The sequence below is a fragment of the Chrysemys picta genome, chromosome 2 (assembly GCF_011386835.1).
Source record: "Chrysemys picta bellii isolate R12L10 chromosome 2, ASM1138683v2, whole genome shotgun sequence".
NCBI lineage: Eukaryota > Metazoa > Chordata > Testudines > Emydidae > Chrysemys > Chrysemys picta.
Genome location: NC_088792.1, coordinates 281,416,306 through 281,430,276, shown reverse-complemented (window position 1 = coordinate 281,430,276; position 13,971 = coordinate 281,416,306). Strand labels below are relative to the sequence as shown.

The 13,971-nt window shown below is 40.5% G+C and overlaps 1 protein-coding gene across 3 annotated transcripts in view; it reads right to left on the bottom strand.

The window, feature by feature from the left end:
• The window catches only part of DENND3 (DENN domain containing 3), an 86,191-nt gene that overhangs the window by 58,597 nt on the left and 13,623 nt on the right, over positions 1-13,971 (bottom strand). For 2 of the 3 annotated variants that reach the window (XM_005291054.5, XM_008165128.4), the window contains exons 2-4: positions 9,954-10,230; positions 9,094-9,209; positions 8,406-8,545 (exon numbers count right to left, since the gene is read on the bottom strand). In XM_005291054.5, coding sequence (XP_005291111.3) covers positions 8,406-8,545; positions 9,094-9,209; positions 9,954-10,230 — 533 coding nt within the window. The remainder of the gene's footprint in view (positions 1-8,405; positions 8,546-9,093; positions 9,210-9,953; positions 10,231-13,971) is intronic. The other variant, XM_065586274.1, reaches the window with a different exon arrangement.

The following is a 13,971-nucleotide window of genomic DNA, read 5'->3' as shown; positions in this document are numbered from 1 at the left end:
AGCACTTTAGCATTGCCAGTGTAGACTAGCCCTAAGCTTGATTCTTTAGAACCAGTCACCACTGCTCCTTAATTAACCAAGGGGAGGATGGTTTTGAGCAACAAAAGGTGCTTCCTCCTACACCACACTGCATGCACTGCTTCTGTAGAACTCCCAGACCCTGAAGCTCAGGGAACAAGATCCTGGGAAAAGATATCAAATCCAGGTCTCTTGTACAGCAGTGCAGACCACTATACCAGCTAAACAATGCAGTGCTCTCTCCCTTGCTGGAGTTTTGAGAAAACACTCTGGCCCAATGTACCTGAAAGAGATACTCTATTCAACAGTGACCAGTTCCAACTACCTCTGCATAATAGAATATGGGCTTCTGCAGCACCCCTCCCCAGACTTCCTGTCCCCAAAACTAAGCAGCTTAAGGTACAGTTCCCAATACCTCACTTGCCACAGACCTCTTCCTTTTTCAATGACTTGATCTACCTACCCTATCCTAAGGGAAACTCGAGTTGTCTGCTGCCTTTCCCACCAGAAAATTCAGCAGGAATGCTTTGGGTGTCTAAGTGTAACTAACTAATACTAGAACCTGATTCAGCCACTAAGACCAAAGTCACTAGTGATTTGGGGTGGGGGTCAACTTTTGGGTGGTCAATTTGAGACACATCCAAGAGGTCTGATTTTCAGAAAGTGCTGAGCACCCACACACTGAAAATTGGGCCCCCTTAGGATCCATACTCTGAAAATTGGGACCCTTTAAGGAATTGCAAGTTAAGTACCCCAAAATTAATACTCTCCTAACTCATTGGTCACTTTTGAAAACCTTAACCTAAACTTCTTGCTTCTCCAGCACAGGTAACAGAAAAATTAAAATAAACCAAGGTAACAGTTTCAGAGAGCCACCTAGCAATAAAGCTGTCCTCAGAACAGAATACCTGCAGCTATCCTAGTCCGTCAGTGTGACGTATAGCAAAACTCCTTAATGGTGTAGCATTTCAACCAGGAGGACTGTCCTCTGTCTTCCAAACATTTGAAAATGTGGGCAGGGAGACCTGATTTTCAGCTTTCTGATATTTTGAGCAAAAGTAAAATTGTACCCCAATTAAGTCTTACAAAAGGTGCTCAGTTATAAAGATTGAAAAGCTCTCTACAATCCTCCAAGCAGAGCTTTGGTCCAGCAGAAAGTGTTCAGTGTTAGAATCATAGAATATCAGGGTTGGAAGGGACCTCAGGAGGTCATCTAGTCCAACCCCCTGCTCAAAGAAGGATCAATCCCCAGACAGATTTTTACCCCAGTTCCCTAAGTGGCCCCCTCAAGGATTGAACTCACAACCCTGGGTTTAGCAGGCCAATGCTCAAAACACTGAGCTATCCCTCCCCCCTCTAGTAGAGAAAAATTAATTCTGAAAAAAATAATGGTTCAGAGGTTATAAAGCCAGAAGGGACCATAGTGACCACCTGTATAATACAGGTCATAGGACTTCCCTAAATATATTCCCGTTTGAATTTACTAGAGCACATCTTTTAGAAAAACATCCAATCTGGATTTTAAACATTTCAGCAATGGAAAATCCATCACAATTCTTGGTAAACTGTTCCCATGGTTAATTACCCTCATGGTTAAAAATTTGCGCCTCATTTTTAATCTGAGTTTGTCTAGTTTCAATTTACAGTCTATTACATTGAAGAGAGCCCTCTTATCAAATTTCTGTTCCCCATATAGATATGTAGGCTCCTTCCATTATGGGGGCTTCTGGGCCTTGCCAGAGGTGTTTTAATTAGGCTTCTTTGTACTGTACATTGGTTCCAAAAAACTACAACTACTTCCAATTGAATTGTAGCGGCTAGGCACTGTAAGGACTACAAATCCTACGATGCAGTATTTGGCATCTTCTGGGACACTTTGAACTTGTCTTTGCAATCCTGTATTTGGGCAGAAGTGGAAAGTCAGGAGATCCTACAGGGGCTGTACTGATAGGCTGGGAAACTGGGTAACTGGAAAAGAGGAAGCTGACAAAAAAAGATCATGGCCTGAAAAAGTGTGGAGGTGCTGATGGTGAATGTTCTTGTGGACGTTTAACGGGTTTGTTTTTTAAAGCAAGTCTGTTGCAGTGAGTAGCGATTAAGTTTACTTAAATGTTTATAAGTCACAACCATTAGCTGCCACCTATTATCTTATCACAGTTGCTACAGTAGGTACCTATTTTATTCTGTTGCACTGTCATTGTATTTTGCTATATTACTTTGAAGTAAAGCGGCCTGTGGATCCAACTTGCCTATTGCATCGTTTAGGCCAGAGTTGTTCCTGGAAGCTACCAAGGTACCCTACCAGAGTTATACAGTGCATATTCAGATGGAGGCACAGCCAACTGTCATTCTTTCTATAAGTATAAAGCTGCTGCAGATAGGTGGACTGAAGATTCCCACCTACCCAACACCGCTGCTAGGACCTCCCCAGGATTTTCAGCATCCTGAAGAATATCAGATGCACAAGCAAAACATGAGCACTTGCCAGCTTCCAGGTGATCCACGAGGGAAGAGAAGGATACAGCTACTTGTAGACTGTGATCAAGTCACCCCTTAACTATCTCTTTGTTAAACTGAACAGACTAAGCTCCTTGAGACTTTCACTAGTATATGCCTATTAGGCTATGCAACAGACATTACCAGCACAGTGAGAAGGCCGGTCAGTGTTCTGAGGCATAAACAGGATCTTAGCACACCCACTAAATCATATGCCACAATTAGTTGGTTAAATCCTGACATTTGCATCAACAAAAAGGGAAAGTGTACAAAAGGAAAGAGACAGACAACTTTAAACAGAACTGTGCCTATTTATGTACAAACGCTCCCCGACTTACGCAAGCATTCCATTCCGGAACGCCTCGCGTAAGTCGAATGTTGCGTAAGTTGGGAACGTATACCCGACAATTATGCGCAAAAAAAAAAAAAAAGCTTACGGAACTTTTTCCCTAAGTCCGGATTTGCGTAAATCGGGTTTGCTTAACTGGGGGAGTGTCTGTACTACTATAGTATCGGATAGTGATGCCTTGGAAAAGCCTGCCCGACAGAAATGAGCTGTGGGAACAAAAAATATACTTCAAGCAAAGAGATTACAAAGGAGTGTACAGGTTCTCTAACACTATTAACTGTGCATGATTTACTTTAGAAATTTTTCAGAAAGGAAGGCCTTCTAACAGCATCTTTGGGCTGGCTCACAAATGACTCATAACCTTCTGTAGAGCAGACTTAGGGACATGTTAAGAGAGAGACAGAGAAAGAGAGAATGTTCATCCATCCAAGATGGGGATTCACCCAGAAATGGGTGGTTGCCACCAACTAAAAGATGCTTTTTTTCAGTTTAGCTAGAAAGTAGGAGAACTTGTGGCCTAGGGACAAGCGTACTAGACTAGGCCTCACGAGACCTGGTTTCTATTCCTGCTTCTGTGTGCCTCAGTTTCACCAACTGTAAAATGGAGATAATGACACTGATTTTTGTAAAGCACTTGAGATTTACTGATGAAAAGTGTTATATTAGAGGGCGAAGGGATAGCTCAGTGGTTTGAGCATTGGCCTGCTAAACCCAGGGTTGTGAGTTTAATCCTTGAGAGGGCCATTTAGGGACCTGGGGCAAAAATCTGTTTGGGGATTGGTCCTGCTTTAAGCAGGGGGTTGGACTAGATGATCTCCTGAGGTCCCTTCCAACCCTGATATTCTAGGATTATTGATGTGTCAGGACATGGATAGCATAACAAACACACTGGAATGGAAATACCTGTTCAAAAACCCTTAACTTTTTGAAAAGAGCTATACTCCTGTAGATTAATCCAACAGCAACAATGTTTGGTAATGGTCTGGACTCTCAGTTGTTTGACTTGGAGACAGAGTCACACACTCCCCTGTCTCCCTTTCAGTTTGTTCTGGCACTAGAATCACCAGCACTGCCCATTTGTAATGCAACAAGTATTTATAAAATTAAGATGAATGGTACAGAACATAAAGATCTTGATTGTTCTGAAGGAAATTTCCAAGTCAGTAATGTGACTCAAGGTACCCACCAGGATTTAATGTATCCAATTACAAAATATGAACATGTCTCAGATTAAAAAAAAAATAACTATGACAAGAGCAAGTTGTAACTTCTACTATTGGCTTCCCTTTGACTTATGTTAGGAACTTGAGCTGAATGCCCAAAAAGATTAAAAAAAATAACTCGGAGATATCATGTATGAATAAAAATATCAATCCCATTTAGGGCCAAATCCTGTTCACTGGAGGTGCTGGAGCATGTGAACTGTGCACAGGAGTGTTCTGGGAGAACTAGAATCTCACACACACACACACACACACACACACACACACACACCTTCAGAGCGGAATAAGTAGCAGCAAAAGACACCTTCCTGCCCCCAGAACTATTCTCATTCCAACTTTCAAAGTCCTATTCAAGTCAGTGTGTTAGAGCTAAAGTTGGAAAAAATTGTTAGGTGACCTTAAGATATAGAGGAACAGTATTATCCTCTAACAATGACAGTCAGATCTCAGTGGTTCAGGAGCCAAATTGGTGATCAGCGTTACTCAAAAAAGCCACCAGTGTATGAGTTTCATTTACTATTTTTATTTATATATTATTCTCACTGCAAAATGACTGACGAAGTGTTATTACTACATCAACTACAATTGGTTAAGAACATAGTAATAGCATCCTAATTGATTAATAATTAAATCGCACAGTATTTTAATATCACGTGCTGCAAAGAGCTGCAGGAGACCCATTAAAGAGCCACTTGCAGCTCACAAGCCTCAGTCGGAGTATCACTGTCTATAACAACAGAAGGCCCACAAGAGAGTCTGCATTCTTTGTATACTGCAACCTATGCTTTGTGGGGATTTTTGCTGGTCTAGCGTTCTTGAAGAATGGGAGGAGCCTGGATGGTGGATCTGCAGCCACATGGATCCATCAGCCAAACCGCTCCCTGCAATAGGAGTTAGGGAAATCACTGGAAATAGAGGCTGCTGCATTCCTGCCGCATGAAACTTAACATAGCCAAATGAGTAACCAACTGCTAAAAAAATCACCAGCTGAAGGCTGAAGTTAGAGATTGCGAATATCCCATCTACACGGAGCATGCTCCCCAGCTCTTTGCTTCAACCTGCCACACAGAATTAAGCTTTCAGTTTCAACGCAGATAAAATGGACAGAGGTGAATGCTTTCCTCACACGAAAATATTCTCTTTCCTTGTGGAGAATGCAGAGAGCTAAAAGCCAGGAGAATGCAAGATCTAAACTTATCTACTAACAAGTGTTTCATGACGAAACTGGTGTGATCATATTTAGAGCTGGGTGAAACTTTCTTTACTTCTGCTACATTGCACAGATGGGCCAGTGATAGTCTTTTGTTGATCGTATCCTAGGTCTTGGAAAGGTTCTGTTTTATCAGAATGGGTGTTTGTCCTTTGCTCCATATTTATAAGGAGACTGTCCACTAGAGAAGCCAGTCTCTGCTCTGTCCCTTCTGAAGCATAAGTAAGAGGGGTTTAAGATTATTAACATGCAAAACCATGCTCTGAAGTGTCCCTAGCCTCTGTTTGCCAGAAGCTGGGAATGGGAGACAGGGATGGATCTCTTGATGATTATATGTTCATTTCCTCTGAAGCACCTGGCATTGGTCATGTCGGAAGTCAGGACACTGGGCTAGATGGACTATTGGTCTGACCCAGTATGGCCGTTCTTATGTTCTGTCTTTATGAAGGACTATAAATTAGCATTATGATTGACAATGAATAATCACTGGGCCAGGGAAAGTGAGTGAGTGACTATATAGTCTGGTGGTTAGGGTATTCACCTAGCGTGTGGAAGATACAGGTTCAAGTCCCTCCTTCAATGACTAATTATTTATAAATGGAACAGCTTCAACAGGAGAGATTGACAGACCCCTGTTCCACAATATCCCACATAACCCAATGGTTAGGACACTGGCTTGCAATGTGGAAGACCCAAGTTCAGACCCATTCTCCACATCAGGCAGAGGGGTTAACTGAACCTGGTGACCCACATCCTGGGTGAGTTTTCTAACCACTGGCTTAAAGCTTATAAGGGATTCCTACACAACCTTTTTTTGGGGTGGAGGGGAGAACTATTCAGCAAATTCATGAATAGGTTCCTTGCATTTTTGAGACTTAGCACTGGTTGAAAAAACAATAGCAGAAACTCTTGTTTTTTCATATAGATTATTACAGCAGGCCTACAACCGCAGGTTATTCAGCATTGTACAGATGTAAGAAGACAGAGTACCTGCCCTAAGGAGCTTACAATCCACTTCAGACACAGGCATATACATATTAAACTGGTTGAAGGTGAAAATGTGAAAACTTGAGATAGTAGCCCCCACAATAAATTGAGGCTACAATAGTCAAAACAGTTTCCCAAGTTCCATCCCATCTCTTGACCCACCTTTAAAGTTCAAGTATTTTAAGAAGTTTTAGAATGTAGATTATTAGTCTCGCTGTTAAGCCTTCAAAACAGTGCAATTTGGGAACTAAAAGCCCTAAGATACAACCGAATTTGCTCCAACCTCTCAGACAGAGACAAACACCTACAAGATCTTTATCAAGCATTCGTAAAACTACAATACCCACCTGGGGAAGTGAGGAAACAGATTGACAGAGCAAGATGGGTACCCAGAAATCACCTGCTACAGGACAGGCCCAACAAGGACAACAACAGAACACCACTGGCCATCACATACAGCCCCCAGCTAAAACCTCTCCAGCGCATTATCCACGATCTACAACCTATCGTGGAAAATGATCCCTCACTCTCACAGACCTTGGGAGGCAGGCCAGTCCTCGCTTAATGACAACCTGAAGCAAATACTCACCAGCAACTACACACCACACCACAGAAACACCAACCCAGGAACCAATCCCTGTAGCAAACCTCGTTGCCTACTCTGTCCCCATATCTACTCTGGCGACACCATCAGAGGACCCAACCACATCAGCCACACCATCAAGGGCTCATTCACCTGCACATCCACTAATGTTATATATGCCATCATGTGCCAGCAATGCCCCTCTGCCATGTACATTGGCCAAACCGGACAGTCCCTCCGCAAAAGAATAAATGGACACAAATCGGACATCAGGAACGGTAACATACATAAGCCAGTAAGTGAACACTTCAATCTCCCTGGTCATTCTATTACAGATTTAAAAGTCACTATCATTGAACAAAAAAACTTCAGAAACAGACTTCAAAGAGAAACAGCAGAACTAAAATTCATTTTCAAATTTAACACCATTAATCTGGGCTTGAATAGGGACTGGGAGTGGCTGGCTCATTACAGAAGCAGCTTTTCCTCTCCTGGAATTGACACCTCCTCATCTATTATTGGGAGTGGACTACATCCACCCTGATTGAATTGGCCCTGTCAACACTGGTTCTCCACTTGCGAAGTAACTCCCTGCTCTCCATGTGTCAGTATATAATGCCGGCATCTGTAACTTTCACTCTATGCATCTGAAGAAGTGAGGTTTTTACCCACGAAAGCTTATGCCCAAATAAATCTGCTAGTCTTTAAGGTGCCAGCAGACTCCTTGTTTTTGTGAACCAAAAGATTCTCTCCTCCTAATTTTCCTATGGACTATCAGAATCCAAGTAATCATGTATTCCTTCACATAGGCTAGGTCTACACTACCCGCCTGAATCGGCGGGTAGAAATCGACCTCTTGGGGATCGATTTATCGCGTCCCATCGGGACGCGACAATCGATCCCCGAATCGACGCTCTTACTCCACCAGCGGAGGTGGGAGTAAGCGCCGCCGACAGAAAGCCGCAGAAGTCGATTTTGCCGCCGTCCTCACAGCGGGGTAAGTCGGCTGCGAAACTATTCACGTAGCTGAATTTGCGTATCTTAAATCGACTCCCCCCTGTAGTGTAGATGTACCCATAGAGTGGCTAGGTCACCTTATTCCACAGTGTGTCTAACCAGTTACAGACAAGTTTACTTATGCTCTTTGTGAAACTTATTCTGTTCACAGTGAAGTGTTTTAAAATTATTTTCCCCAAATAGAGAGACCTGTAGAGTTTGAGATCTTCCAGGGAGAACCTAGATAAATCTATATTAGAAATCAGTTCCCTGCAGATATTAATTTTGCACAGCCAGATAAAATCTCAAAGAACACCAACACGTCTTTGAAACTGCATTTCTATTTTGTTACTATCCAGGTGGCTTTTGTTTTAATTTTGTTCTGTCCTCTGTCTCATGCCATAATCACTTATAACCAACTCCAGTTTTATTGTCACTCAAACATTCCCACTACATTGTCAAATTTTGACAATTCATACATAAAGGACTGACTTGTAAATGTATTTGCAGCACAGGCATAAATGATATAACAGTAATACTTACCAAGACAGACAGTCCTTAAGGGCATTAAAATATGGATATCTGGATATGACACAAATAGCAAATGGTACGAAGCAGCCAAAAGCTTTAGCAGTCTGCACAGATTCCCTGTGGGCCTGCCCATTTGAAGAGATATAACCATCCTACAAGAAAGCTACATATTAATGTTGTGATGTTACTCATGAAATTACGGTTGGTATTTTTGAGAGAATCTAAGCAAGTTAGACACCCAACTCCCATTGAGATTTGAACATCTAACTCCCTTAGACTCCTTTAAAAAAAAAATCTATCTATCTATCTATAGATATCTATCTATCTATCTCAGTTTGGAAAGGTTAGATCCCCCTGCTAAAAGCAAGTTATTTGCGCTATGAACATCTACCAAGAACATGGAGTATATAACTCACAAACATTAAAGCACCTAAAAATATGCTTAAGGCCAAATTTTGCTCTCAGATACTCCAGCACCATTCCCACTGAATTCTATGGGAACTGTGCTTGAGTATATGGGCACAATATTGTATTAAGTGAGGAGTACTTCTCTTAAAGTAAGAGTTGTTCCATATTGGTATTAAAATATACAAATATCCAATAACTTATGTGAAGCATCAAATTAAACAGGTATTATTATCAAAATGTATTACCTAATATTTAAGTAAGTTTTATTAAAAGTGTAAGGTTAAAAACATACTTGCATAGGTTGGTAATACTGAGCAACAACACCATACGTTCTGTTACCACAGACATCTGTGAAGACCAGAAAATGAATGTGATCCTCTTTTGATTCAGAAGTTATGTAAAGTCCTCCTGCAAGTAAGACAAGTACTTTTCAAAACATACATTACTGAAAAATAGTTTGTTTTAATAGCGCAGCTTGCATTGCTATAGTTACAGCAAGTATTGCTACTTTACTTCCATTGGAATGCTTTATTTTAAAAAGGGATTATAGCACCCCTCCATAATTCACTTGATCTGAAATTGTTATATAACATCTTAAGCCATACACAAATTTCACTGAACAAGTGAAAACACTACCCAGCTCATTTTGTATTTGTGATATGCCAAAAACATATCACAAAGTCCATCTGATGGATTTTTGCCTTTTTTTTTTTTTAAAGAGGCTTATGGGAAATGGTCTCTACTTTAGGGACATCCTAATATATATAGTATTGGAGTGGGAAAGGGTATTCATTCGTATTTAGAAGAAAAATATTTTCTTCAACCTAAAGGCAGAGAAGAGGTGAGGTGAGAAGACAGCCTTAAAAATACCATAAAATATAGGAAAGTAGAGAAATTTGATTATAAGCTCTCTTGGGCAGGGACCGTCTCTTTGTTCTGTACTTGTACAGTCCCTGGCACAATGGAACCCTGCTCCATGAGTAGGGCTGCGTGGTATTATGAAAATACAAATAAAAAAATTAACTTGTCAATATCCATAAACAGCCACAATAAGGGAAGAGGTCTGTGACTGTATTATTATTATAGGTCACCAAACAGATCGAGTGTTTATAAACATTTCTTAACTAACAGTTAAATAAAACCACATAATACCTGGAAAGCATAGTTGTGGCAAGCCAATAAGATCAATATCTTTTGGAACACTAATATCTTCAGTATCAGGTGCTTTCTGTTCCCCATTTGGATTTTTCACGTTTTCAACCTTAGGTCTCTCTCTCTTTTTTCTGAAAGAACGTCTTTTTGTTTTATTGAAGTTACTACTATTTATATTAGTCGCTTGAATCTCCTCTTTGCTGATAAACGGAGGCACAAAAACTGACAGAACTTCTGGATCAAGGGGAGGAGAGTTTCTCTCTTTTTTCTGAGCAATCTAAAAACAAAATAAGTAGACATATTTATTATTGTTCTTTTTAATGTATTTAACCATATTTTCCATTCTGCCCTCGTGATTGTAAGTGTGACAAGAATATATTTTTCTTCTTTCCAGTTTCTTCATTTTCCCTTCCAAGACCTCATCCTAAGCCCATTGAATTCAATGGAAAGACTCCATTTGTCTTCAACGGTCACAGCATGTGTCTTCAACGGTCCCTAATCTTAATCTATTCATGATTCAAGCCTTACTAAATCAATGATTTCTCTTTGGCAAGCAATGCTTCCAAAACTAACATCAGCACATACCAAAAAGATACTTTTTCCTCCTTTCACGTGTTCTATTCTTCTTACAGTTTTCTCAGAAATAAACAAGAACAAAAAGGAAAATATGTGCACACCCTCTCAAGTGTATCCTTGGTTTCATACAAATTACATTTTTATTTCTTATACCATTTTCAAAAAAGACCATACTTCTACATTACCACACAATTTTATACCACAGTTAAAAACTGCATGCTACCAACACTATCACCCCAAAAAATTAAAAAAAAATTAAAAAAATGGTAAGAGGCATTTTAAGCACTAAGGGTGTAATACGGTATCTATGGCCCTTAATGAGGGTTTTCCCTCTGACTTACATAGGTACATGGCCAGACACTGTAAGATTGTGTGGCAAACTGCAATGCTTTCTGGTAAGTAGCTTTGTAAAAAATACTGTAGTTCTACAAACTCTTGCTCTCTCTTTTTGTAACAACTTTCCCTGGAAGATTTCAGAAGATGGGCAAGGGGGCTGCTGCTCCCTTACATGCCTGTGACTGAGTGGTGGGGCCAGATCTGAATAGTCGCATCTCTAACTCCTCGGCTGCAGAAACAGATTAATTCTACAGCCTCAAAATTGCAAGAGCAAATTTTGTGTGTCCTAAGGGTGTGTGGAAACTGGGAAGCTAGACCTCACCGTGACAGAATACATGTCTCTCCATCTTCAAATCTTTGCTTTAAGGCTAAGGGACGGATGAATCAGACCTATGGCTATTTACTTTCAACTTCAAACATAATATAGTATGTATATGAAAAATATTCCCAAAGGCACAATTCTGCCCTTTCCCTCCTGTACATATTGCCACTATTTTGAACAGCTCAACAATCAATCGATGCTGCATTGCTTCATTTAAAAACAGACCTTTTCATATCAAAAGTTTTGGAATTAAGAAAAGTTTTTAAATGACTTACCTCTGTGGCCTGGTCCACACTAACCCCGCACTTCGAACTAAGGTACGCAAATTCAGCTACATTAATAACGTAGCTGAATTCGAAGTACCTTAGTTCGAACTTACCGCGGTTCCAGACGCGGCAGGCAGGCTCCCCCGTCGATGCTGAGTACTCCTCTCGCCGAGCTGGAGTACTGGCGTCGACGGCGAGCACTTCCGGGATCGATTTATCGCGTCTAGACAAGACGCGATAAATCGATCCCAGAAGATCGATTGCTTACTGCCGGACTCGGAGGTAAGTGTAGACCTACCCTGTGTTAATGGGTGAGTCAAACCAGCGATTTCCTCCAGACTGGAGTGTACATACAAAAATATCTTTGAAATTATATATTCCTTCTAATTTTTCTGTATCTTATACTATTGCAGTATACTTAGCACATTTCAAATAAATTAAGGGTGAAAAAATCACCCTTCTACAAAACACAATTAAAGACCTTGTCTCTGCCACAAGGACTTTACAATCTGAGACAAAGGTTAGATAAGTATCCACTGGGAGATCCAGAGGATGGCAATTAACTTAAAAACATATTCATGTAATAAATTGGGCTGGTGACTGACATATTACTGACATGGTAAGAGTCTGAAGCTTCATTTTTCTCTTAATTGGCAGGTGTTTTCTAATTTCTAATGAAGTAAACAAGAAACGAGACATTTCTGATTTGATCACTATTAAAACATGCTACTAAACATTTTAGTGGGAAATCAAGGAATTATCCCTTAGCCCTGAAACTGTTATACAAGAAAAACAAGGAGTCTACAAAAGAATTACCAAATTCGCTTATCAGTCACCTAATAATTCACTTGTACTGAGGGCTATGACACTTCTTTGCTACAGAGTTCTGGATTATGTCCAGGGATTTAATAGCCTCACAGTGTGACATCTTCTGGGGGTGGCAGTTCCTTTATGTCACTGTCTTCAGCAGCAGCATTAAATCCAATCTCTCTTTACTGCACTGTCAGTTCTGACACAGTGACCTTATTGTCAGGATCAAAGTCAGCTGATGTTAAATTTTCTACCCAAAGTCTCATCTTTTAACCTGCTATATATTTATCACACTCTTCCACTGTTATCCAATAATATCCTAGAAATTAGTGATGGAAAAGATTACCTACTTAGTTACCTCACCCACATCCCCATAATGTGCTAGGTCATGTACAGGGGACAGACCCTGCTCCAAACGTCCTACCATTCCAGAGAAAGAAAAAGAAGACAGGATAAGATGCACTGGAAGACCCAGAGGAGAGTGCAATCTTAGATATATTTGTTTTGTTTTCCTGATCTCATTCTCTTCTCATCTAACATTGGAATAAAGAAGGTTTCATGGACAGTATTTGTGGAGGCCATGGAAGAAGTGCCTCTTGGGGGGGTGGGGAGAGGCAGGAGGGAGTTAAAGAAGAAGAGGATTAGAACATGCCCATTGGGACGGAGAAGTCCTCCCATTCAGAGAGGACAGCACAGAGAAGGCAAGAAGATAGGAGTGAGAAAAAAATGAACAGGGCGTAAAGGCAGATGTGCAGAGGCTGAGCATGGTGCAGGGTGGAGTTTTGAGGGAGACAAGCAATTTAAACTTTATATGGTGGGTAAATGGTAAGGGATGAAGAGGCCTAATCAACAAGCAAAGGAGATATCAATTTAGCATCTCACTTTGTATGGGCAGGAGAACGATGCAGGCAGGCAACCAGAAAGGAAGGCAGGAGAAGATCAAAATATGTAGAAATTGAGACAAAGGAAAGGTTGATTTGTTTTTTTAAACAAAAGGGAGAAATGGCAAGAATTGCTGACGATTTGGATATGTGGAGAGGAGAGGGAAGAATTATAAAAGACTTTAATAGCTAAAACAACAGAGATTAAATCCCTGCTTTAAGTGCAAAAGACTCAACTCAGCTTTAACTATGGAGCTACAGCCAGCCCCTCACTAACAAACAGAGAACACAAAATAAATTATGTCATTTTGTATTTAATTCAGTAAAACCTTCCATTCTTAAACATTTACATGGAGCAAACCCAGAATTTCCAATCTGCCAAACCACTGTGCTGCAGAAACCAGGGGGCTGGCTACAGACTTTGTATGATGATAACACTGTGACAGGGACCAGCATTTCTCCCTTAATGTTTTCATTTTACCTCATTTCAGTTGCCAGACACCATTGCTAATAAATAAGAAATGATCATTATTAGAGTAGTTTAACTGTACACAATTTTAAGAACTGATGCAGTGGGGGGGGAGCAAAAAGCATAAATATAAAAGTCAAGAGTCATATCTTTTAAAAGTAACATGACTTATTTTCTCATGTTATTGCAAATACTGTGCTTCTCCTAATTCTTAAAAAGTTTTTTTTTTTTTTAAATGGGTTGTCCCCCCCACCACCATCTTGAGGAAGAAATTCCACTCATAGAAGAATTAAAGCCATAGCTGAGAGTTTACTGGGCTGGTCCTTTATTTCTCAGCAACATCACTGATGAGCTCCTG